We start from the raw sequence: 27,753 nt of genomic DNA on the forward strand, positions 1-27,753 counted from the left end.
TCCAAATTTCCCATAAAAGGAATTTTCAAACAGCTATGAATTCTTGGCTGCATCTTACACATGCTGCACAAAAGCCTCTCTGCCTGCTTATGTTTACAAATGCTCTCTAGGCTACTCAGATTCTTTTGCAACCAGACAAATGTACTCCCTCTCCTGAGCTCCACCCGGTGGAAGGCTCTGATTCTTGGCCACATTTCTAACTCTATGGTCAGCTGCACACACAGCTGACTCCCGTGTTTTGTTTGCAGAGCCAGTCTGGCTTTCCCAGTTCTCCCTAGGGAGAGGACTCTCATGATGTCACCTCCTTTTTTTCTACAGGGATACAGCAAACTTGGGTGGGGGGCAGGGAGGGGCACTGGCTCCCATAGTGAAAGTGCTCACCTGTCTCCTTCTCTCAGCCCTTTGTGCCTACCTTTCACTTTCCTGTTTTTGATAGAAACAAATATTTAAATATCACCTTAATGCTGGCACATAAATAATTAAAAACAGGGAAAGTGGTGTGGGCATCGACCCAGGGATGATGGGACTGTGACAGACTAGGGAATGCTCACCCGATGGTATCCCCCCTCTGAGTTGTTCCTCAAATGTGGGTTTTCTCAGAATCCTCTGCCACCCACCCTAGTTAAAATCTTAGCCCCTGCCTCAGGGATCTTTCCCCTATCTACCTTCCCACCGTCTTGTTCCCTGGTTTACACTTTGCACCACCTGACCTAAGTCAGAGGGTGGGAAGTGTCCCACAGAGCAGGGAATGAACACTATCTGGTTGAACAAGAAATTAAGTTAGTGCACCAGAAAAAGGTACAACATAACAGCAAAACAGGTGTTCCCTATGGCAGGAAGGGGTGGGGGAACCAGAATTGGCAAGTAAGTGTCTGTGCTGATAGATGTCCACTGGATGGTGTGTACGTGTGTGTGTGTGTGTGTGAGAGAGAGAGAGAGAGAGAGAAACAGAGACAGAGACAGAGAGACAGACACACAGAGAGAGACTACACCTAAACTGGGTTTGCCCAACATTTTGGGTCAAGAGCTAAGAGTATAGGTATAGAGTGTACAAAGGATGGAAATGAGTATCTACCCAAGGCTACCACTTGTTTGGAGTATCCTATTTGGTGAACAGAGATCAAGCTGAAGAGTCAAGAGCAGCTGCTCTCAGGGAACAGGTCTGGGGTTTCAGGGCTCTATGCACCATTTCTCTTCACTTGTATGTGTGCAAGTCCTAGACAAAAGCAAGGAAGGGATGGACCTCACCGTGTGGGGGTGGCTCACCTGTACTCAGGGGTGCCTTCTTCCAGTTGGTGGAGGCGCTGCCCTTGCCGGCGCTCACAGCTCTCTCGGAATGTCTGCCGGTCCTGCTGACAAGGGCTGTGGCTGAGGCTGCATTCTGCAGTTTGGGTGACTGGCTGAACGTGTGCAGGACACCACGGGGCGTTGTGGCCGAGCCCCGGGACAGCTGGCTGGAGGCCTACAGTGGAGAGAGGGTGTGATGGCTCATGTGGGGAAGGGGGTGACAGAGGGCAAGACGCTCAGCGCAGCCTCTCCGTGCTCTGGCTGACCTCTTCCCACCCACACAGGGTCCCTAAAGTCCAAAATCAGGAGACCAGGTAAGTTACACCAAGGGGGGAGGGGAAGGAGGGAGGGAGAGAGAGAGAGACAGATAGACACAGGCAGCGTGACAGTCGGCGACTGACGTGGTCACGGTCTGGGGCGTGAGGGCTGGTTGGTGGTGCGGTGCAGGGGCTCCCGGCACCGCAGTTCTGACCTGTAGCACAGCCCCGTTACTCCAGTCGCGGGCCTCTCCTGAGCGGAACGCCAACTTACGCCGGGGTTTTATGACCTATACAAACGGGGGGGAGGAGGGGGTTGAAATCGAGGTCAGCACCATCCACAGCCGGCCTAGGGTGACCTAGAGTGACCAAAGGGCAGCAGCTGTGGCCACACGAGGCCTAGTCCCCACAGGACGGGCCGTTTCCCGAGGGCAGTACAGCCCCTCACTATATAAGGATCTTGAGAAGATGTGTTTATTAGTGAATTACAAATGACTTCCGAGGACACAAAAAATTGCCAACGGGGTGCTTTGGGTCTACAGGGGGTGGGAAAGCAAAGCATTAAAAAAAGCAGCCAAAAAACTTGATTTCAAACTTGCTTCTCTCCTTAATTTAGCTAGAACATTTCTTCCAAAGGCCCCTTTTGCATCTCAATGTGGCTTTCAGAAAAGTCCTTTTAGACAAGAAGTACTTGTCAGCCGGAACACTGCACGTGAAAGCTACAAAATCTAAAGAAACTGCAAATTAGTATTTTCACCACCAAAGGCCACCATTAAATGCAATTTAGACACACAGTTAATAACCAGGCAGAGGACTGCCCAGTGTGGGACAGAACGTCAGAACATCTTGCTTGCTAGCAACAACTCCCTGCCAAGGGAACAAGGCCCCTCTCCTAGAAGGTGAGGCCGCCCAGCCCACGTTCCCAGGCCGCAGGGCCGCAGCTTTGGCTCCCCAAGGACTCTCACCTGCTTTAGCGCGGGGTGTGGGGCGGCGGCAGGCTCAGCCTTGGCCTGTGCGGGGGCGGCACCCTGTTGCAGGAGGCGCTGCTCAATCTCCTGCTCTTGCTGCAGAGCCTTCACAAAAGCAGCCTTCAGCCGGCTCGTGTGCTCTACCTTGAGTGCCTTCTTCTGGTTGGATGCCATGCAGTTCTCGCACATGATGGCACCACCCTTTTCCTCCCGCCAACGGCATGTGAAGTCCGTCTTGCACTGCGCACACATGTAGGGCTCCCGGGACAGAACAGCAGCAGCCGACATCCTGCCCGCTGCAGGGAGAGGTAGGTGGGCTCACGTCACAGGAACAGGATGCGAGTCAGAGCCCCTATCATCCCAGGACAGGATGAGGACATGTGACCGATCTGGAGCATTGCCCTGGACTATATGACCCAGCTGGCATCAGGAAGCCAAATTCTAAGACATTGTTTGGCACACACATATTGGCGCCAACTGTGTGTGGACATTAGGCCAGCCTTGGGCTTTGGGGAAGGTTTGCTGATAGAAGGTAAGTTAAGCAGCTCTGGAAAATGCCACGGATTAGGTGCACTGGGTACCAACTCTCAAGAACCTTAGTGCTCTCTAGCGAGCCTGGGCTTCTCAGTTGGCTAGGTGTGTGCCTTCAGCTCAGGTCATGATCCCAGGGTCCTGGGATCAAGCCCCAGGTCGGCCTCCCTGCTGAGCAGGGGAGTCTCCTTCTCCCTCTGCAGCCCCCTTTGTGCTCTTTCTCAAATAAATAAATAAAATCTTAAAAAGAACAAAAGTCTCTCAGATTGTCTCCTCCTGACTCTCTTTCCTGCCCTCCCACACCTCCTCACAGTGAAGAGGAGGTAACCTTCCAGGTCCCACCTCACTGTGACAGGCATCCTTGCTAGTGGGCAAGTCAACTAAGGACTAAATTATCCAGCAAGTGCTCCTGCTGACAAGTGTCATACCCAGTGTCTTGTGCATACAAAGGTGTGTGATTCTCACAATAACCTCCTAACAGGGCACCCCACCCTGTTATCTTGAGGAGGAAACCAAGGCTGAGGAGATGAAGTGACTTGCAGAGTCACATGGCAGTCGTGGCAGGGCCAGGACTCACATGTGCTGCCCAGATGAGGGCACACAACTGCTCTGGGTCCTTGGCCCCCTTGTCTGAGAAATGGGAACACTACATCCCCTCAGTTGGCCACAGGAAGGGTGACTGGGGAAGCCAAGTAAAGTACATGCTCAGGCATGGGATCAATATTCTTTTCGTCACTGAAAGTGAAGTAAGGAGGGGGAGCCTGGGCGGCTCCGTCAGTTAAGGGTCTGACTCTTGATTTCAGCTCAGGTCATGATCTCGGGGTTGTCAGATTGAGCCCTGCATTGGGCTCCACACTCAGGGCGGAGTCTGCTTGTCCCTCTCCCTCTACTCCTCCTCCCGCTCGCTCATTCTCACACCCCTTCTCTAAAATAAATAAATAAATAAAATCTTTAAAAGAAAAAAAATGCACTTTTTGCATTTTGTAACTATCTTTTTTGTGTCTAGAGTACTCAAGGGTTTAACTTCCTCTTAATATCAGAGACACTGCTGCCAAGAGACCCTTGGCCTCTCTCTCCAGCCCCGGGCCTGCCCAAGCTGCCCCTGAATGCTGAGAGGCTGGCTGTACAGGATCAGACTGGGGGAGCCCCTCACCCCAGGCCCCCAGCTCCGGGCCCTCACCTACAGCTAACATGCTCTGGTGAAAAGAGCACATCACCTTCCAAACGTCCAACCCTAGAAGACATAGTACCTCTTTCTAGGCAGCTGTAGTAGGCATGACCAACATCAGAGTGGAGACACTGGTACGAGGCTGGACTTAAGTCACCCAGCCTGGGGCTCTAGGAGGTATCAAGGGACACCTCAAAAGGGGCTCAGAGCTTCCTCCCACAGTTAGATCCTGTTCTGGGCAATACGAGAGGGATACTGACTCCTGATAGAAACAGGCTGATTGGGAAGAGCAGATGCCCAGGGCACCCAGGTACAGATGGGTGGGCATTGTGTCCTGACTTGGGCCTCCCACCACCCACCCATCCTGCACTGGCCTCATGGCAGCTCTTTTGCCAATATCACTCCATCATAAAGATGACACCAAAAGGATCCAGACACATCCAAGCCATGTGAGAGCTCGCACCCTTCCCTCCTGGGCCTGGCCCCCTGACAAGTGGAAGCCACCATGGCCAATTTTACAGAGGCCAGTGTTGGCCCTATGTGGTCTCCCACTCTCAGCCTGACTCATGGTCAGTCCTTGATATGGCCCTGTGGTTGGGGAGTATTTTAAGAGCAATGGGGTTGGATGGGTGGGTGGGTGGGGTACAGTAAGGAAGCTATAAAGTAAAGTTGAGGTGACCGGCTGGGCATCCTCTGCCCTGGGTCTGGCCCCCAACCAGGTATGGAGGGCTCTACCTCTAAGAGGCATTGGATACAACATCCAAGGATATGATATATACTCTGTGATATACTGACTAAAGAGGGGGAAGAGAGCACTCCCTCCAACACCCTGACATCAAGCAGGCAGAGGGTGCTTTTCCACTGTACCGGCCCCATTGCTGTCACTCCCAAGTCTGTGCTGGTAAGAGCAGCCCTGGGAGGGGTTGGCATGTACCAAGGGACAATTCAAGGTATGTGATCTGAAGCCTACCAGGCCCTCCCTTGCCCTGGACCAGTTACAGCTCCACCTCCTCCTCAGCTCTGAGCATCTGCTGAGATCATGCAGGGAGAGGATTCAGGCTGGCTGCCCAAATAGTATCACCACAAACTTAATCTCAGAGCAGAAACATCTTCAAATCGTCTGGTGGAGGTCCCTCAACCTGGCCTCCCACCTCCATTTCCAATGTTACTTTTGATCGCAACCCTATATATGCCCTTTTTATCCCTAAAACCTCCTAACATGCAAGTGGTGCTTTCCAAACTGTTTCCAAGGAGGATAAAGTGAGTCTGGCCCAGGCATGGGTGTCCCTTTCCTACCTTCAGGGCTCAGAGTACTCAAGGCTCTGGGAAGTTCTAGCTGGAGAGACCCATCTGGAAGCAAAGCCTGTCAGCCTCCTGCAAACGTTCCTTCTCATCCCTCTCTGCCTGCCCCAGTGTTATAGAACAGCACCCCCCTCAGATCATGTGTGCAGGGCCTTGGGCTTCCCCAGGGCCCAGCTCTCAGAAGAGGCCCCAACAAGAGAAGAAAGGTGACTGTGATATGTTTAAGAAGTTATCTAAGGTGATAGATGGGGACCAACTTAATAACCTATAAAATTGTTAAATAAATGTATAAATGATACTATATCATACACCTGAAACTAATGTAACAATATATGGCAACTATACTTCAATAATAAGTATTTTAAAAAACGTAAAAACTAATGGGGTACCTGGGTGGCTCAGTTGCTTAAGTGTTAAGTGTACAACTCTTGATTCTGGTTCAGATCATGATCTCAGGATCATGAGACTGAGCCCGGTGTTGGGCTATGCTGGGAGCATTAAGTCTGCTTAAGATCTGCCCCCTCCTGCCCATCCCCCCCCCCCGCCCCTTCTCGCAAACGCTTGTGCTCTGAATGAATGAATGTAAAAACTAAAACAAATAAGCAAAAAGTTAAGCCTCACAGAAAGCAGGAGGACTAATAACAAAAGGTCATCCATAAGATGCTCCACCCCAGACAGCTCTCAGCATGCAGCAGGCATTGAAAATAACCTATGTAAGAGAAACTTCAGTGGCAAGAGATGAAAATGGCCCCAAGGCACTCACCTTGGGTCTCTAGCAGGTTCTGCACCACTTCCTCCAGGCCGACCAGGTAGATGAATTCGTTGTTGGCAGCGCTGGGTAGGAAGTTCATCTCCGGGGCAGGGGGCTTGGGAGGGGGGATTTCAAGCAGCGTCTTCTCCAGCTGTTTGCGCAGCGCAAGCTTGGCAGCTGCCTGACGGCTAGCTGGAGAATCAGCAGAAGTGACCACAGAGGCCACGCTGGTGGGGGTGGAGTTGGCCTGAGCAGAGGTGGCTGTCGTCCCTTTCAGCGACGCTGGGGAAGGCTTTTGGGAAATAACAACCTGGTTAGGGTGCTGGGGGTGCCTGATCCCACAGCCCAGGATGGCACTGTTGGCTGCCCTAATGAGTCTTTAAGGTAGTAACTCCAAGATGCCAGACATCAGTAAGCCAACAGGCAAAGCAGCATTAAACTCATCACCGTATGAAATGACCAATCTTATAAAACATACTTGTTGAGGTTTAGCTGATATCCAACAAGTATACACATTTACAATCTGTATTCTGTGTTTTGCCACATGAGGACACCTACGAAGCCATAGCCATTACCACGACCAGGGCAATGGGCAACACCGCTCAGGCAACCTGGCCACTGTCCCAACACTATGGCCTAGCAGCCTTCCTCCCAGCACAGGTGGCTGCCTTCTTCACAGGGTATGACAGCGGATCACTACAGCACTGGTGGCATTTCCTTCATGAGCACCTTTGTATGTGGTCGTCTGGAGACTCTAACGTTTAACTTCCTTCATGTGTCCTCATTGGGGTTATAGGGAAGAAGAGCTTTTGGACCAACTCCTGTCCCGCCCCTTCCCCCCTCTTGATTTTTGGTGTTCCTATACTACTTTCTTGTCTTCATCTGGACCCCAGTGGCCAATGCTCCGTTGTCTCCTTGTTCTAGCTCACCCAGCCCCCAACCCTGTCAAGTACTTTTCCCCAAACCCAGAGCTGATCACACCAGTGCCCTTTTGTGGGGTTGAGGGCCCTTCTGAAAATCTAAGGAAAGCAGCATACGCCACCCCTGGGAAAACACACACACCTGACAACTTGCACACAACACATTATAGGACTCAGGGAGCCCAGAATGGTTTCCTAGGACCCCCAACCTCACAGAGGGTCTCCAGAGCCGAACAGGCCTCCCAACATAGAGGACACCAGCCATCACAGTACCTCAGCCTGGCCTGACTTTAGAGAAGGCAGGGATGCTGCTCAGAACTCTGCTGGTCAGGCTCTTATCTGAGGGAGGCAGACAAAGATGCACCACGCCAGAGGAGGAAGAGAAGCTAATACACCCATCAGCAAAAGCCCCTGCAGACCCAATAATTTTATCTGTCAATAAAGCTCTTGCTTCTAGCCTGCCCACTCACCCTGGTCCCATCTTCCTGGCTTTGCTGGGTGGGAACAGACCCACCCCATCTCAGAGGCTCTGTACAGAGGTGAAAGGACTCGTGGCTAAGAATAGATGTGCTGGTGCTGTGAGGACATTTGCAGACATGCTCCCCTCATGTGCTCATGCAGACAGGGAGGAGGGTGGGGAAAGCTCTGGTGCCCCTCCACCATCCCAGCCATCTCCAGGCCTCATCCATCCCCCAAAACATGCTGGGTCCCACACGCCACCTGAAGCCTCCCCCCAATCCTTCAGCTCAGGTCTGCACCTCTCCCCTTCTCAATACCTATCCACCTCTGCTAGACCATAGTTCTTAACATAGTGGACTCTAGCCCATGACTTTTATACTGCGACAGGCCCGGAGGAGCTCCAGTCCAAACCCCATGCGGCATCTAAGGCCTTGCCTGGCTCTGAGGGAGCAGGCAGGTCACACCATACCACTCTGGAGACCTGACTATGCCGTAGGACTGGGCACCCTTGATGTGTGTGTGGGTAGGGGGTGGGGTTAGGTTAGGTCAGCATAGCCCTCACCTGTGGGATGTTGACAAGCAGACTGGTGTTGGGGACGTTGGCGACGCGGATGAGGCCCTGCTGGATGATCCTCTGTCCCTGAATTTGCACACTGGGCACAGATGCCCGGGGGGCCAAGAGGAGCGGCGGTGGCCCCGTGCTGGAATGTTGTCTGATGTTGTGGATTTGCTGTGGGGTGGGACAGAGGACAAGATGATGAGAGGGATGGGGCGCCTGGGTGGCTCAGTTGGTTAAGCATCCAACTCTTGATTTCGGCTCAGGTGCCCCCCACCACGTTGGGCTTTACACTGGGCATGGAGCTTTAGGATTCTCTCTCTCTCTCCATCTGTCCCCCCACTGCACTCTCTCTCAAAAACAAACAAAAAAACAAAACAAAAGCCCAAAAAACGAACAGTTTTTTTAAGGCTGAATAACATTCCACTGTATGGATACCTCCCCACATACACTCTCTCTCTTCCCTTCTAAAAAAAATTATTAAAAAATGAAATAAAATAAATAAAAAGATGATGAGAGGAACAATGGAGGGAGGGAAGGGGTGGGCCCCATAATCCCCAACCTGATGACCAGGAAGGGTTCTTTGTGAGGTAGCTGGTTGGAGTAGCCTAGACACATTCTTACACCCCACAAGCATACCCTGCTCACCTGAGCCCCCCTGACGAGTGGGGGCATGACGACCTGTGAGCTCGCCTGTGGTCCCAGCTTCGAGGACACCTGCTGCCCGCCGCGGACCAGGGGTGGTGGGATGACACTGCCAGGCATTCTTGTTGAAGAGGTCTGTCAACAGCACCAAACCCCAGATTTTATATGGCTTTTTTTTTTTTTTTTTTTAAACAAACAGGTTTGCTGTTTTGTAAAGTACACACTTGTTGGCGGGGGGGAGGGCACTAAAATGTCTATTTACTCTAAGCACAAAAGAACAAAGAACATGGATAACAACCACAGCCGTGCAGACTGGACTCATTCAGGAGTGAACTGCACCAACAAGGCAGGACATTCTCACCCACACGACCCCCACCACAGCAGAAGTCCAGCTAACCCGGGCTGGGTGTCACTTTCTTGCTGGTCTGAGCTGAGGGCACAGGCCTGTTTGAGGGAAGGTGGGCCCCTGTTCAGACCTTAGTCTTGTGTCTGGGAGTGGGAACTCTGCCCATCTCACCCTGTGGGTAGGAGGTCCTGCTGGGTCCCACAAACTTGGGAGTGTCGAAATGAAAGGAACCTGGCCTGCCTAAATCTTGGTCCTCTCTCCGATTTTGCTAGGAGCAGTCATAGGAGGAGACCTCTCAGCACTGGCATGATTTGTTCATGATGTCAACAGTGGCCTAAGTTTGGGCCTCACTCCAATCTAATCATACGGAATGGGCAGCCCTTCACAGGAACTGGATCAGGACTGCTCAGGAGCCTAACGCAGAGGGAACACTGACCTGAAGGGATGGCTTGCCAGAAGGAATGTTCTGGGTGCCCCGCACAAGCGGGGGAGGGGTGGTCACGGCATTCCCAGCAGAGCCTGTGGGCTGTAAGAGAGCAGGACATGTGAGAGATGAGGGAGTCGTCAGCCCCACTCCCCTCACACAGAGTAAGATTGGTTTTCTTCCTCTTCCAAAGGCATCAGGCTCTAAGGTTCTGCTTCCCGCCTGCTAAAGTCTGTAGCAGGAATTGACTTGCTTGAAATGGGCATAGGAGAGACTTTCCAGCACCCCTTACCCCTGGGGATGCTTGACATCACATTATGGTTCAAGAGCAGGTTTTGCCTTCCAGGGGATGTGAAGAGCCAGGGATGATGACTGAGGCAAAGGACCCCAGGCCTGAACAGATTAATCCCAACCTTGGTGACAAACACCAAGTCCAGGCACTTCTTAAAGTAATATATTCCACTAGGTAAGGGACAGGGACAGACTTGGTTCACTCTACTGAGTCTTAAACAACTGGAAAGGAAACAAGTAATAGGCAGACTCTGTCCACTAGCAGATTAATAGATGCCAGGCCATGTCCACTTATTGACATATGTTCAAGTGAAAGCTCAAGCAAAGCCCTAAGTGAGACCAATGAGTATCCTCCTGTCCTGCTCCCTTAAGGGCACTTGTGTTCTATATACTCTGTCAGCTCATACTGCCCAAGACACATTTACTTCCTGGTTTACTGAAATAGTGGTTAAAGTAAAAGGAAGGGTAGCTTTAAAAAACCCAACAAAACAAACCAGACCTTGGCCGACACAGTAACCTGCATTTAGAAGCAGCAAAAGGAGCCTCAGACACCAAGGGAGATAGGGGGAGGAGCCCCAGGACAGAGACTCTGGGGCCTGGGCAGCACTGTGGCATGCCCCTGCAGCATTAGGGAATCTGTCCACAAACCATGGTAGCCCCTGATGGCCAGCATGGCCCACCCACAGAATAGGAGGCCTCTCTGTAAATGGGTTTGGGAAAGAGCTCTTAACCCAGAACTTCCAGCAGCTTCTAAGACATCTGTTCTCTGTTTTCTTGATGCTTCCAACCTACAAGGAGTTTTACATACTCAGATCGAGAATATTCTAAACCAAAATGCACTGTAATATCCTTACTCTGACTTCCTTTTCGCAAAATCTGTAATTCAAATTTCCATTTCAGACCTTGACCCTTATGCCCCTGAGGAAACTTGTCTGCCTGTGACCAGATGCTCCTGTTCCTGGCACTGAGGTGGGCCAAGGTACTGAGATTGGATTTCCGTCCCGTTTTAACTGGCTCCTGCTGACTCTTGAGGAGAGAATGGACACACACACACCTTCTGGGCGGTAGTTTCCTTTTGTATTTGACTCTGCCGCAACTTTTTTAATAAAACGAGTTTTGCTTCTTCTAATCGTAACTCTTCTTTCAGTTGCTTAATCATCCTTTCTCGTTCTTCAGGACTGCTTTTCTGCAAGGGCAAGAGAAGAAGGGTTGAAGGGGAGAGCCACAGCCGGGGAGCACAGGCCCCACCATCACCAACGCCACTGGGGGATATTGTCGGGCAGGGTCATCCCCCAACATGGGGACAAGGCTCACCATGAGGGCCTCGGTACTGGTCTCCTTCAAGGCCTCCTTCGTCAGCCCATTCACCCTTGGGCTTGCAGGCTGCTCATTGTCAGAGAGCACAATCACATCAGGAGAGGGGGCTCTCCTCTCAGACTTCATGTCACTGTGGAGCAGGGAAAGCAGGTTGTTACCAGAGTGCCTGGACGCTCTGCCAGACACCGTTCCCCAGGGCCTGGCACCCATACACCACAGATCCCAGATTTAGACACAGTCACAGCAAGGAGGTGGAAAGCATGGCTGCCCCACTCACTCTCCGCAGCCTCTCTCTTTGGGCGTTCTCCCTACCATACACCCAAACTGACTTCTCTCACTGTACTCACCAAGAGGCACCCAAACCCACAGCTAGGCCCCTAGCCAGGACTATTCTTGGTGCCCACCTCTGTGTACCCAGGGCTGAGGATACCTGTGTTCAAGTGTGATATGGCCATTTTGGAAACACCGCAGCTCCCTTCTCTACCATGTGGCTCAGTGTCCAATAAAAATGCTCAGCTTGAGGGGCGCCTGGGTGGCCTAGATGGTTAAGTGCCGACTCTTGACCTCAGCTCAGGTCGTGATCTCGGGGTGATGAGATCGAGCCCTGTGTAGGGCTCCATGCTCAGTGCGGAGCCTGCTGGAGATCCTCTCCCTTTGCCCCCTCACCGATTGCACAGTCACACGTGTGTGCGCGTGCGCTCTCTCTCAAAATAAACAAAATCTCAAAACAACAACAACAACAACAACCAGGATCCTGGGGCTGAGGCAGGGTCTTTCTAGGCCCCTTGTCAGGGCTCCTGTGGTGTGACAGCATGATGCTGAGCTACTATGTCGCTGACCCCACATACAAGGTCCCAGAGACAGTGCTTTGCCCCCAGCCAAGCAGCTCTTTGCTGAGGGCCCAATGTAAACTTTCCCTTAAGACCTGGCCTCCACTTGTGTTGAAGAATTAGTATCCTTTTCATCAGTAGGAAAACCAGCAGAGGACCAAACAAACCCACTAGATGGCACTGTGACCCAGTGAACAAACTCAATAAAGTTAACTGGGAGAAACAGCTCTAGTTGTCCCACTCCTCCTACTAGACCCCAGCAAAGCAAGGACGGACAGAGTTATGGATGGAGAACTAGTTTTAATAGCCCACTCAACTGCCTTTTCCATTCCTGGAATGAGCTCTGTCTTTAGGGAAGGATGGGCACAAAGGACCAAATGCTGAGGGTTCATGTGTGCCCCTGGAACTTTCCCCCCAACCAGGGCTCTTCCATCCCTCCTAAAGAGCCACATGGTGGCTACACCTCAATACTCCTAACCTTGATTTAACCAGTGCAGCTGTTGGCCGAACTATCACAAGAGATCAGGGGAGTGGACGAAAAGGTGCCATTTCAAGATATACAGTCTCCTCACTGGGGTGATTAATTTACACTCTCAAGTCCAGAAACTAGCTGGCTATTTATAAAGTAACCCAGAATGTCACATTCAGGCCTCACCAAACCAAAGACCAATGCAATTTGGGAACCACCACTCATTCTGTATGTCTCCCTGCTAACTGCCCACTCTGCCCAAGATCAACTTTCAAGGTGACCTCAGGGCTCCAACTATCCAGGTTCTCTGGATGCAGACACAGATATTGAGGGGTAGTGCAAGGCCCCAGCACACGAGCTGTAGCCACTGGTCCCAGCCCAGGTGAGCTCCCAGGTGGCTGCATGCAGACAGAGCAGCAGCCCAGGCAGAACCATGTCTAGAACTGCAGACTGCAGGCATATCCTGAGCAAGAGTGCGCGGAGACAATGGTGATCACTTTTTGTCATCTTACTGAGGGGCATGCACTTTTTCTGAAGGTTTGAGAGGTCTAACAAAACTCAAATCTGCCTGAGGGAAGAGGGCAAGCTGAGGGACCGAGACCATCTGGAGGCTGAAGCTTCCTGAGATGGCTACTCTGACCACAGCACTCCCAGGTCTCATCTTGGCCTGAGAGTAATCAATAACTCATCCAAAAGATGACGTCACCCCCACCCCCATCAATGATCACTCAGCATCCCAGCAGCCAGCAGGGAGTGAACTTCCTGTATGCTAATCAGCCACCAAAAAGTCACGTGACAAAGGCATTTCCCTCCTTTGTCATGTGACCCTTTAACTGTGCCTTCCAACATGAAAACCATGGCAACAGCCAGTTCTAACCGGTTTGTGACACACAGCCTTCATTTTGAGAAGTGAGGTAGGGTTCAGGTGCTGTCAGAAAATGGAGGCACCCAGCTTACCCTGGGGCTGCCCAGCTGCAGGCACTTCCTATGTGGCGCCAGAGCCACAAGAACTGTTGGTGTATTACAGGGGCCAGGGCCACCTCTTCCAAACACAGAGGAGCCACCAGCCCCCCTAGTTACCCACATGGAAAACTTTCCTAAGCTCAATTTTTAAAGTAAAGGTGCTTCAAAAGTCTTCTCAGTACTTTCATGGGGAGTTCTTTTAATTCAAGAGAAAGAACACCCCATGTGACACAGGCTAGAAATTACTATGGGCATTCTTTAAAAAAAAAATTGTTCTAAATCATAAAACCATTTAGGCAGAAGGACAAAAGCAGAGGAAATCTAGCCCAACATGCCAGGGGGATGGCACTGTGGTCAGGTACACTGCTTTCCTGCTTCAGTCCACGGTGGGCACGTGTGCGCCAAGTTTATTTGGAAGCTACATGATTTCAAGGCAAATCCAGTAAGCCCATCCTGCCCATCTTGGGAACTCTTGCGTAAAATATTATGATCAAAAGAGATTTTATGTGACCTATGAAAATCCCTGGAAACAGACCATGCTTTTATCAACAAAAACGGTCTCATCACCTCCTCCCCTGTATGCCAGCCCTGGCTAAACACAAAAGTTCTGTCACTTGCTTGGAACTTTCATCAAGTTTCCTAGAGGGAAGGCAGAGATTATATCATCTTAACTCAATGACAGATCCCATGTTCACAGCACCAGGCTACCATCCCAACTGCTCACCAACCAGCAGTGTGTGCAAAGTTAAAATTTAGTGTCCTCCCAGCCCATTCCAGGGGAAACGGCCTCATCAAGAGAACAGAGAAACCGTCGTTCTTGGCAGCTGTAACCTTTGCTGTTCTCTGAAAGGGCTTGCCTGATGTATGGGAAAGGGACACTTCGTCCACACTTGTTCATTCACTCACTCACTTGTATTTGCTGAAAACCTACTAAGAAAGCAGGTGAAAAAAAAAAAAAAGAAAGAAAGCAGGTGCTGTGCCAAGCAGTAGGAGTAGGGATAAATCCCTGGATAAAAGGCAGTTCTGTTCTCAGGATCCATCAGGAGGGACAGACCCCCCAAACCAGAAGGGGAGGGGCAAGTAAGGGCATATCCACAGGTGGGAATGGACCACCACTTGCCTTGGCTCACTGAACAGCAGGGAAAGCTTTATTTTACTGGAGCTCGAAGAAATGCAGCATCTTGCTACCCCAAAGACCTGCTCCATCAAACACTGCATTTCACAAGATCCCCAAGATTCTTTTTTGTTTTTTTTTTTTTAAGATTTTATTTATTTATTTGAGAAAGAGCACAAGCAGTGGGGAAGGGCAGAGGGAGAAGCAGACTCTCCCCTGAACAGGGAGCCCAATGTGAGGCCTGACCCCAGGATCCCGAGAGATCACGACCCGAGCCGAAGGCAGATGTTCAACCGACCGAGCCACCCCAGCACCCAATCCCCAAGATTCTTGCACACGGTAGGGAAGCTACAGAGGACTGTAGGCCCAATGAGGCCTCAGGACAACAAATTCCACCTCAGGGCCAGCCTGAGCAGACTGGTATGGCCAGCCACAACCATTCCCTGCCAGAACCCTCTCTCTTCCCCTTATCTGTTGGGCCTGGCTGGCTGGGGAAAGACAGGTAACTACTTACTAGCAGTGTTTAAGGGTGGGGGGGGGGACACTGCTAGACCAAGCACCAGCCTCACCCATTCCTGCAAACACTCACCTTGGCTCCACCAGACCCTCCCCCAGTGTGTTCCTCCACTGGAGCCCATTCACACCCCCCAGGCCAAGCCCATCAACTGGCTTTTCCAGCTCCCAGCCCCTGTACCCCAGGCTCCTACTCACAGATACATCCTGCCTGGGTTCCTCCTGCCTTCACTACGGGTCCCTCCATAGAATTTCCCTCCACCACACTCCCAAGGCCCTATTGTGAGCCCCAACTCACACTTCAAGACACAACTTTAAAACCATGTGCCTTCAGAAAGGTCCTTGGCTGGCCCAGTCCTGACACGCTGGCCCTGGGAGCATGATCAGCACTCCCCTAGTGCACTCATGGGGAATACCCCCCACAGCATGCATGCCTGAGGAAGCCTTCTTAGCTGTGCCCAGTACTGTCCATCATGGGGGTGGGAGTTCAGGGCAGAATTCTGGGGTTCCACTGAAGGGCAGCACAGGCATGAGCAGAGGCTTCCCTACCAGCAACCAGCTTATTCACCCTCACTCTAGCAAACTAGTCCGAGGAAAGTACCTTCACCTTTCTATTGAGTAAACCCACCACCCCACAGCCTCCCAGGGTGACACTGTCATTGCCTGTTTGTCAGGCAGGTTCCCCCACCCAAGCTGGGGCTGGACAAGAGGGGCCCAGCCCTGATGTGACACCACAGCCCCAGGAAAGGGGATGATGCCACCCACCTCCCCAGAGCCAGATGGGCAGGAATTTTCCCCTGGTGCCACACTGGCTGGGAAAGGGGGACAGGCCACAGGGCCCCCTCCAAAGCCTGTGGCCATGCTCACGAAAGCTCACATAAATAAGGCACTATGAACCAAGACTGCACACTGGGAGCTTCCCCCACAAAGCCATCTGAAATTCACTTGGTTCTGTCTCTTGTAAGTGAAGAGCCCACGGCAAGACATTCCCCTCTTTGTGCCTCCTATACCAGGATAGGAATTCCTGCCCTGCTGCCACCTCAGGATTGCTGGTATGACCTCAGTGCTGAGGAGGCTTGGACAACCTAGGAGACCATCAGGGAGATTCAGGCCCCACTCTTTCCTAAAACAGTAAAGAGATGCTTGCCATGAATGCAAGCTTGGCACAGAGCAGAGAACTGGCCACTGTGGGTTAATATTTTAATATTCTCAAACCCAAGGAGGGCAGGAATGTATCTGTTTTATGAACTGCTCTGTCCCAGCAGCTGAAGCAGGACCTGGCACAGTGGGTGCTCAGACAACATGGCTGGTGGACATACCCACCTCTTCCTTTTCCTAAGCACCTGGTTCCAGGATGGGGTCTGTGAGTTCATGAGGAATCCAGTGATGACTGTAGAGACTGACTGATCACCTTGCACATGTGGTCAGCTTTTTCCACGTGCACAGATGCCACATTGCTAAAGGATGTACAAATTCACTTAAAAGGATTTCTGAAGGGGCACCTGGGTGGCTCAGTCAGTTAAGCACCTGACTCTTGATTTCACCTCAGATCATGATTTCAGGATCATGAGACTGAGCCCTGCGTCGGGCTGTGCTGAGCATGGAGCCTGCTTAAAATTCTCTCTCTCCTTCTGCCCTTCTCTGACCCCCACTTGCTCGGGCACTCTCTCTCTCTTAAAAAAAGGATTTCTAGGGCTCCTTGGGTGGTTTAGTCGTTAAGCGTCTGCCTTTGGCTCAGGTCATGATCCCGGGGTCCTGGGATCGAGCCTGCATCGGGGCCCCTGCTCCGTGGGCAGCCTGCTTCTCCCTCTCCCACTCCCCCTGCTTGTGTTCCCTCTCTCACTGTGTCTGTCTCTGTCAAATAAATAAAATCTTTAAAAAAGGGGGGGGGGGGATTTCTACATTCTGTGTCATTACGTCTGTCTTTTCAAGCAGTAGGTCCTTGAAGTGCAACTCCTAACCTGTGAGTCAGGACTTTGGTGGATGTTAAGAAGGAGCCCTAATACAGTCGACAAAATCATGTACAGAAGACCACCACATTACACCCTGATGAGACCGCCATACCTCTCCATGTTCACACATCCATTCAGTCCTGTCCTCAGAACCTGGGCTGGTTTTATGGCTCACTCTGTGAACTACAGGAATGCAGAGGAAGCAATGCTACAAGCTTTTGAGGCAAGGTCACAGAAGCCTTGCAGTTTCCGCTTGAGCCCTGAGAATGCATGCTCTGGTGGGGTCTCACACTGTGTTGAGGATGTCAAGTTAGCTGTATGGAAAAAAGGTCAAAGACACACAGAGATGGGCCTAGCCATCCTACATGAGTGACAAAGCCACTGGGAACATCCAGCCTGGCTGAAAAAGGACGGCAAGGATGAGAGTCTAAGAAGCAGCGCCCAGCTAGGACCATCCGACCAGCAGACAGGACAGACAATGCTACACCAATACATCATCACTTTAAACCACTAAGTTAGCAGGGCTGACAGCCCAGCTCTGCCCCCAGGGAACTATCCTACACCACTGTAACTCCGTATCTCTCAGGCTGTCCCCAGCAAGGAGACCCACTCTAGAAATTACCCTGGGACAAAGCAGAGAGAAAGAATGTGGGAAAGAAACAGTTTACCCAAGCAACCACCCCAGCTGAACCTTGTAGCCCCCCAAAAGGACCAGCAGTTCTCGGTGCATGAGGGATGGCCATGGCAAATGCAGACTTGAGAGGATACAGAAGCACAGTTCCAGAAAGGCTCGAGACCAGAGCTGCTCAAAAAAGAAAGGAAGTGAACAGAGGGTCCCACAGGAGAGGAGGGGGCCATCTGTGTGTCTAGGAGCCACCACAGCCTCAAGCATTACACTGAGTGGTGTGAATCAAAGCCAGAAAGCAATTCTGCATGCTTTTAATCTAATGAGCATCCCCATTCCAGAAACACTTCCAGAAAAGCCCTACAAGAGAGAAAGATGGTTACCACAACTTCCCAGGTTAGTTCTACCACCTGGGAACATCTCACTGGCCCCCGCACATACCTCTGGGATCTTTCATGGCCATCTGGACATGAGAACTGCTCACTAGGACCCCTCACTACCACCCCCTCCTTTCCCAAGGGGAGCCGTCACTAAGAGACACTGGGTGTGATTAGAAAGGGAGCTCTGCTGCACACAGACACAGGCTGTGCCCCAAAGCTGAAGACTTGCCTGCCCCAGGGGATGGTAGGCACGGACGGGTGCCTGGTCCTCTCCCCAAACCTCCAGGGCCCTGGAGCCCACCTGCTTCCTGCCTGCTTCAGCCCCTCTTCAACTCCCTGGACTCCCTTCTTGGCATCCATTACCACCTCTCCCAGCCCTGTAACTTGACACTCTGTTGGCTGGGATGTCAAGAGAAAAGCCCAGAGCCTGCTTTGTAGGGGCTGGGAAGTCAGAACACATTTTGCTTCTTGGCCACAGAGGCCATGGAGGTGAGCAGCTGGGGATGAGATTTTTGAAACCCAGCCGTCATTCTTCTTGGAGACTTCAGGTCCAACTATCACTCTGGGAATCCATTATGGCATACCCTGCCACAGCTACCACTGAACATCTCAGATGAGAAGGAGCTCCTGTGGCCAGACTCTGGCCCTGAGAGCCCATCCCCCCTCCAGGGCCCCCAGCACAGAAGAGGGCAGTCCCAAGGCACATGGCCAGAGCAGAAGAGCGCTGTGCTGTCAGCAAGGCCAGGAAGCATTCAGCCTGTCCTGCTGGGGCTCCTTCTAGGAACACAGGAGCCCCCTCGAAGTCACAGCCTGTCCAGGGAGGCCCAGAGGACTTCACTCCAACTTGAACAACAGGGGCCAGTTTCAGAAGCATGCAGAGTCATCAAAGGCTGTAGAGACAAGGTGAGGATGGGTGAAATAGAGCACTCCCTGGGCCAGAAAAATTAGCTGTGACCCCACATAAAGGCCCCAACACCAAATGGCAATGGGGCAGCCTTTAGGGCCAGTATCCACCCAAGGAGGTCACAGCAGCTTAACCCTGCCAGCAGCCAACATGTCCAGCTAGGATCCAATAACACCAGAAAGGCTAAATCCAATTCAGTATGCTCTGCTTAGAAATTTGGAAAGGGGCACTTGTTACAAATGACCACAATCATAGAACTGAAAGGCTGATGTACCTTGGGTTTGGAAAAAAATCACCCAAGATAAATCACCAAAAAACCACCAAGATGCACACTTCTGTGTAATCCCCCCAATTAACTGATCATCACTTCACTCTACAGGTGAGGAAACAATCTGAAAGGCATGACTTCTTGAGGTCACACACCTATGGCCTGCAGATAATCTGGGCTCACACTAGGCCCGGGCTTCTGTGGACCCTTGGCAATCCTGCCCAACTCTGGGACACCAAGGGCTGCCATGTGTACCCTGCACTGCACTGGGACCCAGGCCCCCAACATGGGTCAGATCAGCTGGGTGCCCATGGCCTACAGAGGGCTGAATGGCACCCCAGAAAAAGCAGCAGTCAGAGAGGGTGGGAGAGAATGCGTTCCACATGACTGTCAACTCTGACACCTCTAACTCAGGTTATCAAATACCATTTTTGGACTAGATTAAAGAGGAAAATGTTTTTATTTATTCTTAGGATCCTGGACAGCCAGCAGCATCCACATGCCGAGTCCCCGAGGTGAGAAAGAGATGACAGTGTGAAAACACGGATGTGGTTCTTGGACTTGACTGGGAAACAACTACACATGGACTGCCGCCTGCCCAAGAAAGCTGGGTGGGGTTTCAGCACTCTGGAATCCAGACTCCGAAAGGGCCCGGGGCCTGGGAGAGTGTAAGAAAAAGGAGCATGGGACCCCAAATGCCATAGCACCAACGCTAGTGATCCCTCCTTCATCTGGTCACCATACCCACATGCCAGACCAACCTTCCTCCAGGGAGGAACACAAAGAGAACCCAGGAGCACTCTGTGGCATGAAGGGACTCCCTACATCACATGAACCCAAACACACTTCCTGGGATGCCAGCTCCCTCACCAACTCACAGCAAGAGAAAGCCACCTGTGTGCAGATGAAAACTACACACCAGAAACAAACATTACTTTCCAGCTTGCAACAACTACATACTTCTGTGATAAATGGAAAGTACTTGCTTTGCCTGAAAATTTACTGCCCCCTTCTAAAAATCTGTGTTTCAAACTGCTGGATCCTCCCCCACCTTCTCCTGACAAATCCCAACTTGCCCTCCCAGCACAGCACCAGTGTCCCCCACCCCCACCAGATTTGCTCCAGCTGCTCTGGGTACAGTAGGACCATGGGAGGCTAGTCGTACCTCTGCAGCTGTGAGGACTCCACCCAGTCACCAAACCTCAATGAACCTCAGTTCCTTCATCTGCAGAATGGGATTCCACTGACCTCCAGGGGATGTTGTAAAACGTAAAGGCATAAAACGTGCACCTAGTTCACAGACAACAGCCCCAGCTCTTTCCCCCATTCTCGCGGAACATGATGCACAATCAGAACATCCCCCATCACCTTTGCAGCTATAATTTAGCTCTGAATTGACTCATCTGGCCACCCGCCCTGCAGTCAGAGGTCCCTGGGGACAAGGTCTCACACTGAAGGCTTCTCTTGCTTCTATTATCTGCCTCCAGCAAGCCATTAACCACTGCTGCCTGAGACGTGAGCACACAGCCCTGATGGACGTCCTTGTCTCTGCCCACTCTAGAAAGCCTATTCCCAGCCCACCTAAGCTCCTCTGCATTGCCCTGGGCTCTGCCAGGTCATTGTTGTAACACTGAGACAACGGTCTTTTACACCAAGTTAGGACAGCAGTGCCAAACTGCCAGTTCGGGGTGACACCGTGCTGTAGGCAAAGCCCTGGATAAAGTACAAGCTACTGACTTTATTAAACTTCAACCCTTGAGCACATGTCTTTTTAGTATTCTGCGACAAGATGAAACACTTCTCCTGCGTACCAAAGCAGGACAGCCATCCAGAAGAAAAGCATGGATCCATGAATGCGTGAGCATTCACAAGGCTTGAAGGAAGGACTGACAGACACACCGTGGTTATTCAGACTTTGGCAGACATTTTCCTCAAAATGGTTAAAGGAAAGCCGGTTTCTTTGGGAACAACTACCAGTATTTGTTGCCAATGATAAAGTCCAAGCTTCCAACAAACAAAATATAAAACTTTGGAAAATTTGTAGTTTGTAGCCATGAGCCCAAGAGGTCAGACATTAACTAATCTGATTTTGTCATATTGAATAATGCAATGTGTCAGTATTTCAAAGGTCTCTAACTCTGTAAACTACCATTTTCTAATGTTCAATGGCATTACAAACTCAAACATGAGTAAAAGATCATCCAGGGGGTGAAGACACAAATTACCCAGGCAGAAGAATCCCAAATAATTTGTGTAGCTGCTTTGCTCTTAAGGAGGGGGTGTGGGCTACATGTGGTGACTTCCTTCCAAGGAGCCCAGCATAGAAAGGGGTGAGAGACTAACTTTACAGTGGAGACATCTGACAGATGCTACCTCAACCAGGTGATTAAGGTCAACATCACAGTGAAAAGCAAACTGATGGCATGTGCTGTTGATATGGTGTGGTAAGAAGGGTACCTTACATCTGTGGTCCTCCTCAAACCCACTGCCCCTGGCCAACCATGAAAAAACTCCAGATAAATCACAACTAAGGGATTTCCCACAACACTCATGACCAGTTCTCAAAACTGTTGAGGTCACCAAAAACAAGAAAGTCCGAGAAACTCTCTCAGCCCAGAGGTGTCTAAGGAGATAGGAGGACTAAACCCAGGACAGAATTAATAAATATTTTCAAATTTCTTTCTTTCTTTTTTTTTTAGATTTTATTTATTTATTTGACAGAGAGAGAGAGAGCGAGAGCAGGAACACAAGCAGGGGGAGTGGGAGAGGGAGAAGCAGGCTTCCTGCTGAGCAGGGAGCCCGATGTGGGACTCGATCCCAGGACCCTGGGATCATGACCTGAGCCGAAGGCAGATGCTTAATGACCGAGCCACCCAGGCGCCCTATTTTCAAATTTCTAACATAGCAAATAGACAACAGATATTTTTCACATGGCCAAGATGGAAAGGGGGGTCACACCAATGTTTTCAGCAAAGGGTTTCCCATGGCAAGTGCTAGTCTGAGCAAAGGCTCCTGAATGGAGTCCTCCTGACACATCATGGCCCACATGGCTTTCTCTTGCTGCCAAAGTTGTGTTTTTAAAAGTGAGACATACTAAAAATTTCATAGGACTCACCCCACAGATACCCCATAATTTCCCTATAAGATCTATTCAATTATAAGCCGACAAAATTCGGTAACCCTGTTCTTGTGGCCGTAAAAGCAGCAACTGGACAGGCTCTGCAGTTACCCAATTCACAGAGAATATGGCACCACCCAGGGGAGCCTAGACACCCTGCATCTGCAGATGGGGAGGCCAACCATAGACTTCCCTTGGAAGTCAGCTGGGTGCCCCAGGTTCCCAATGCCAGGACACTATCCTGTCCATCTCACACCCCATTCCCCCCATACCTCCATTCTCCAGGCAAAGGCATCTCTCCCTCCTCCCAACATGTCCACCTCCACCCTACCGTTCAGGTGTCCCACAAGCTTCTGGGCTCCACCCAGGCCCAGAGCATTAACTCTCTCCTCTCCAGAGGGCGCCACATGGCCCGCCCTTCCCACCCGCTCCAGAAGGTGCTCTATGGCCCTGCTCTGACCACCACTGTGGGCCTTCTCAGACCCTCTCATCAAACCCAATGGCTCAGGGACCTGGAGCCCCTGAGCATCCCAATTTCTGGGATGTGAGCTCCCTAAAATATGCTACCCAAATCACTCTTTCCCACACTGCCATGGACACTGCCAAGTCCTCTTGAAGGAAGGTAATGCTGTGTGCCTGGACTGGTTGTTTTCTTTAGAGTGTGGTTGTGTTAAAAGTTGCTTCTGAAAGCTATCAAGGCCCTGCACTGAGGAACTCTGCATCGTACTAAGACCGGAACAAAGCTTTTCAAAGTGGTTATTTACATCCCAACTATTTTTAAGATTTAAGCTCTAAAAATAAGTAGTCTTACGGCTTGGGACCCAGGGAAGGGGATTAATAACGTCTGGTATGTCTCCCATCTCCACCCATCAGACACTCCCCACCCTCCTCTCCCACCCCACCCCCAGGCAGGCCCCTCTCACTGACATCTAGGCTGCCCTCATGTACTTCGCAGGCAAAACACTTAAATGACCTGCTACAGCAGCCAAGGCACCAGTCACAGGATGAGGAGTCTGTCATCATGTGACAAAGCCCTAGCAGGAAGATGTACTGAAGAGGTATCAGAAACTTCAACTGCAGGGGCGCCTGGGTGGCTCAGATGGTTAAGTGTCTTCGGCTCGGGTTGTGATCCCAGGGTCCTGGGATCGAGTCCCACATCGGGCTCCCTGCTAGGCGGGGAGCCTGCTTCTCCCTCTGCCTCTGCTTCTCTCTCTCTCTCTCTCTCTGACTCTCATGAATAAATAAAACATTAAAAAAAAAAGAAAGAAAAAAGAAAAAAAACTTCAACTGCCGATTTAAACCAAATAATTTCAAAATAAGAAAATGATCTGCTTAATCTACAAATCTGCCCAATTCACACATGTGTAAAGAGTTCATGACTGCTAAAGGATGAGTGTTTACAGGTGCTTACTTCAGACTGTACATAGTGGCTTTCTGATTCCTGTCGGGGCCACCACATCCCCAAGAAGGCAGGCACTACCCAGTGAGAAAGAGACAGACACTACCCAGTGAGAAAGAGACAGACAGCCCCTTCATGGCCAGAGGAAAGTGTTATAAAGGCAATGGGCAGGTGGCTTCTCACCTGTCATCAGGCTGGCTTACACCAGGCCCCATGCGAGCTGGGTCTCTCTGGGAGTTAGAAACAGGACACCCAGAGTCTGTCACTCTGATAGCCCAGCATTACCTAATGAGTTTTAGAAGTATAGGTGAACCCCGCATATTTCAATTTCAAATCTGGGATAAAGATATGGTTCAGAATAGAGGCAGGTGGACAGACAGAATTGGGATGAGGAGCCTACAGGGAAGGGATAAAGCAGAGAATGACACAAGAGAGGCCACAGCTAAGACAGGGAAGGAGGCACAGAACCAGGAACAGATTTCAGAAGGAACATACCTCTTGGTTCCCATACACTAAACACGGTAAGAAAAGCATGCAGGCCATGGAGATTTCTAGTTGGAGCTGCTCCCTGAGACTGCCCAGCCTCTCATGGAAGTCACCCAGCAGTAAAGACAAAGAATTAGCAAGTAAAAGCAGCAGCCAGGCCACAACAGGTGCTGGGGAGGGGCTGGGCTCCAGGGAGCCTTCCACAAGAGTGCAGGAGCCCCTAGACTCTGGAAAGTGGTGGTCACAACAGAAGGAAATAGGCTTTTGGCTAAGGGACTTCCAAAGCTCTCACATGTAAGGAGGGGTGGGCGTTGCGGGGGTCCAATCCCTATGAGGAAGATTGTCAGAGAGCCAGGGTGAGGGCCACAACCACACCTACCCAGGCTGTGCAAGAACCCAAGCCATCACACCCACAGCTGTGTCACATTCACCCAACTCACTCAAGAACACACATTCCAGCAGACAGCTGGCCAAGCCAGGCACAGCTGTGATGGAGCATGGTCCTGAGAACAGAGTAGGTGGGGGCTCAGGTCAGTACATGGCTGGCAAGGACCCCATTTCCATCCCCACATGGGCAGCCAGGGCAGCAATGATCACCCTTCTGTCACCGTGGGAAAGAGGTAACAGTCACACAAGCAAGCCAGGACCTGGACCCAGACCTCTCTATAGACCCCATGGCTAAATTTGTAAAGAATGATAATACCGGGCGCCTGGGTGGCTCAGTTGGTTAAGCGACTGCCTTCGGCTCAGGTCATGATCCCGGAGTCCTGGGATCGAGTCCCCCATCGGGCTCCCTGCTCGGCGAGGAGCCTGATTCTCCCTCTGACCCTCCCCCCTCTCATGTACTCTCTCTCTCTCATTCTCGCGCTCTCAAAAATAAATAAATCTTAAAAAAAAAAAAAAAAGAATGATGATACCAAATTGAGAATGAAGCAACTGAATCCTCATACCTGTGAGTAAAACAGTCCAGACATTTTGTGGGGGGAAGGCCTGGCAGTTTCTTTGAAATAATTGAACATGCACGTATTCTGTGACCCTGCAATTCAATCCCTAAGTATTTAGCAAGATAAATGAAGGATTGATGCCCACGCAAAGACCTGTAAGAATGATCATAGTAGCTGCACTCACACCAGCCCCAAACTGCAGACTGCCTGGTGTCTGTGGACAGGTAAGTGGGTACAGTTTGCATAACCACACAGGAGACATTCAGCAAAATGCTACATACAACAGGGATGAATCCCAAAGCACATGGAGTGAGAGAAGCCAGACCCCACTGAGCACATGCATGATTCCATTTCTAGAATCCATTTCTTTTCTTTTTTTTTTTTTTAAAGATTTTTATTTATTTGACAGAGAGAGAGATAGCGAGAGCAGGAACACAAGCAGGGGGAGTGGGAGAGGGAGAAGCAGGCTTCCTGCCGAGCAGGGAGCCCGATGTGGGACTCGATCCCAGGACCCTGGGATCATGACCTGAGCCGAAGGCAGACGCTTAACGACTGAGCCACCCAGGCGCCCTAGAATCCATTTCTGAGAAGAGGCAAGATTAGTCTAGGGTGAGAAAGTATACCCAATCAAGAAGGACAGGAAATGTATAAATGGCTCCTTTTTATGGTGACTACTAGGTTCTGTATCCTGATAAGGCTTTGGACCACACAGGTGAAAAACACACCAGGAGATGCTCGCTGGGCTTTACCTCCTCACAGGGCAGGGAACCCCAATTTTTATTCTTCCTCTCACAAAAGGCTGCTTGTAAAAGAGCATCTGCCAAACAACAAGAACTCAACCTATGACCTAGGGAGTCATCTTGGATAAGTTAAGGGATACAGCCCTCTACCTGCAGGACCCATTTCTACATAGAACAGAACAAGGCCGTCCACATAATCCCACATTATAGACAATAGGTGGCTGCACCATCATGTTACTTTCAGATTCATTTTCGCTTTGTAAGAGAACTCAGGCACTGACATGAGTGTGGGATGTGCCCGAACACAACACACCACTGCAGGACAACCAAGCCGTTTTAATACCAAATGAGTAGTGATGTCTGTGGGCACAGAAGAGGTGACTAGTTTAAAGATGTGTCACCCCCATGACACCCTTGGTGAATGCCAAAGTCTCTAAAGAAAGATGGGACAGTGATTCTGTCATCAAGAACACCAGCTTTAACAAAAGGGCCCTGCTTTGCAGGCCTGGTAAACAGGGGGTGCTTTTAGTGCATTTTTAGTCTATTTAAGTTTGCAAGTGCTTGACTGAGGGAGGTGGAAAGCCAGAAAAACTAAAGCCAAGAACAGCTCTAACGGCTCAGATGTTACTGCCAGTAGGCCATGGACCCCTCAGTGGCAGACAGGAGCCCCTTCTACCCAGAGGGCAGGCCCTTGGTCTGAGTGAAGCTCTGACCTGTAGCAAATGAGATGCATGATGCAAAGAGGGATGGGGAGAGAGGAGGGAGACATGTAGCTACCCACAGGCCACACACCCCAATAGAACCCAGGATGGGAAGTCATCAGAACATCTGCCCTACATCCACTGAGGCCCACGTAGCAGGCTATTGAGAAGTGGAAGTTGGCCTACTTGTCTGCCCCTGCCTCACCCATGGGACCCAGGGAGCCTCAGCTATGTTTCCTCCCAGGTAAAATGAGGAAGTAAAGATGGGTCTGCTTTGGTGTCTATGGACTTCCATCCCCAGTGAGCCATACCCCTTAACCTCTAGTCTTTCCCCCAAGACCTCTGCACATTGTTTCATATTATAGTACACCAGAAAGTAGCTGTGATCAGATCTTGTCCTATCCTTTCTATCCCCAGGGACCACCACAGTGCAGGCCACAGAGTCAGCCTGGTCCTGGCCTGTTAACCACCCAGGGAGGGCTAACGTCCCAGAAAAAGGCATATACAAACACGTTTTCAGTAAAGCATGGGGGTGGCTGTTCATGAAGCCCCCATCCCACAAAGGCCCAGAGTGATAAGACACCCAGTCCTTACCTTTCAGGTGCAAAACCTCTAAAGAAGAGGTTCATGTTTTATTGAATTAAATGCTCCTCCACCCAAAAGGAGGGGGGAAAAAGGTTGTTCTCACCTGTGCGTGGCCCAGATTATTTCTAAAGATCAATGACTTGTGAAACAAAGTGACTCTCTATAGGAAAGTACAGGAGTAGAATCTACTTATCACAGAAACAAAACAGAGAACCCAACATAGCTTTCTCTGCCTGCCTCAACTCTAGCCTCTTCCAACAGTCCTGACTTGGGGTGGGGGAGGGGGAGGGAAGGCATGTGTCCATGACCTTTGGGTTGGTCTCACAAGATTAGCAGACTCAACTTCCACCTCTGTGGATTTTTGTTTTTCTATGAGCACGTTTATAGATGCCAGAACAGAAACCAAACTATTTTAAACTCATTAATTTTTTTAAATGTCCATATTGAGGTATAATTTACATACCACTAAAATTCATTCACTGTAGTACAATTCAATGATTTTTAATAAACTTAGAGTTGCGTAACCACTACCACAATCCA

General features: G+C 50.7%; 1 protein-coding gene across 8 annotated transcripts in view; it reads right to left on the reverse strand.

The window, feature by feature from the left end:
• Positions 1-27,753, reverse strand: part of GATAD2A (GATA zinc finger domain containing 2A) — a 105,292-nt gene that overhangs the window by 3,962 nt on the left and 73,577 nt on the right. For 7 of the 8 annotated variants that reach the window (XM_034998101.1, XM_034998098.1, XM_034998097.1 and 4 more), the window contains 9 exons: positions 11,220-11,352; positions 10,960-11,091; positions 9,627-9,716; positions 8,848-8,979; positions 8,206-8,373; positions 6,277-6,556; positions 2,510-2,808; positions 1,760-1,834; positions 1,267-1,462 (listed from right to left, as the gene is read on the reverse strand). In XM_034998101.1, coding sequence (XP_034853992.1) covers positions 1,267-1,462; positions 1,760-1,834; positions 2,510-2,808; positions 6,277-6,556; positions 8,206-8,373; positions 8,848-8,979; positions 9,627-9,716; positions 10,960-11,091; positions 11,220-11,352 — 1,505 coding nt within the window. The remainder of the gene's footprint in view (positions 1-1,266; positions 1,463-1,759; positions 1,835-2,509; positions 2,809-6,276; positions 6,557-8,205; positions 8,374-8,847; positions 8,980-9,626; positions 9,717-10,959; positions 11,092-11,219; positions 11,353-27,753) is intronic. The other variant, XM_034998103.1, reaches the window with a different exon arrangement.

This window comes from Mirounga leonina, unplaced genomic scaffold, assembly GCF_011800145.1.
Source record: "Mirounga leonina isolate KUSES-001 unplaced genomic scaffold, KU_Mleo_1.0 Mir_94, whole genome shotgun sequence".
NCBI classification, from domain to species: Eukaryota; Metazoa; Chordata; class Mammalia; order Carnivora; family Phocidae; genus Mirounga; species Mirounga leonina.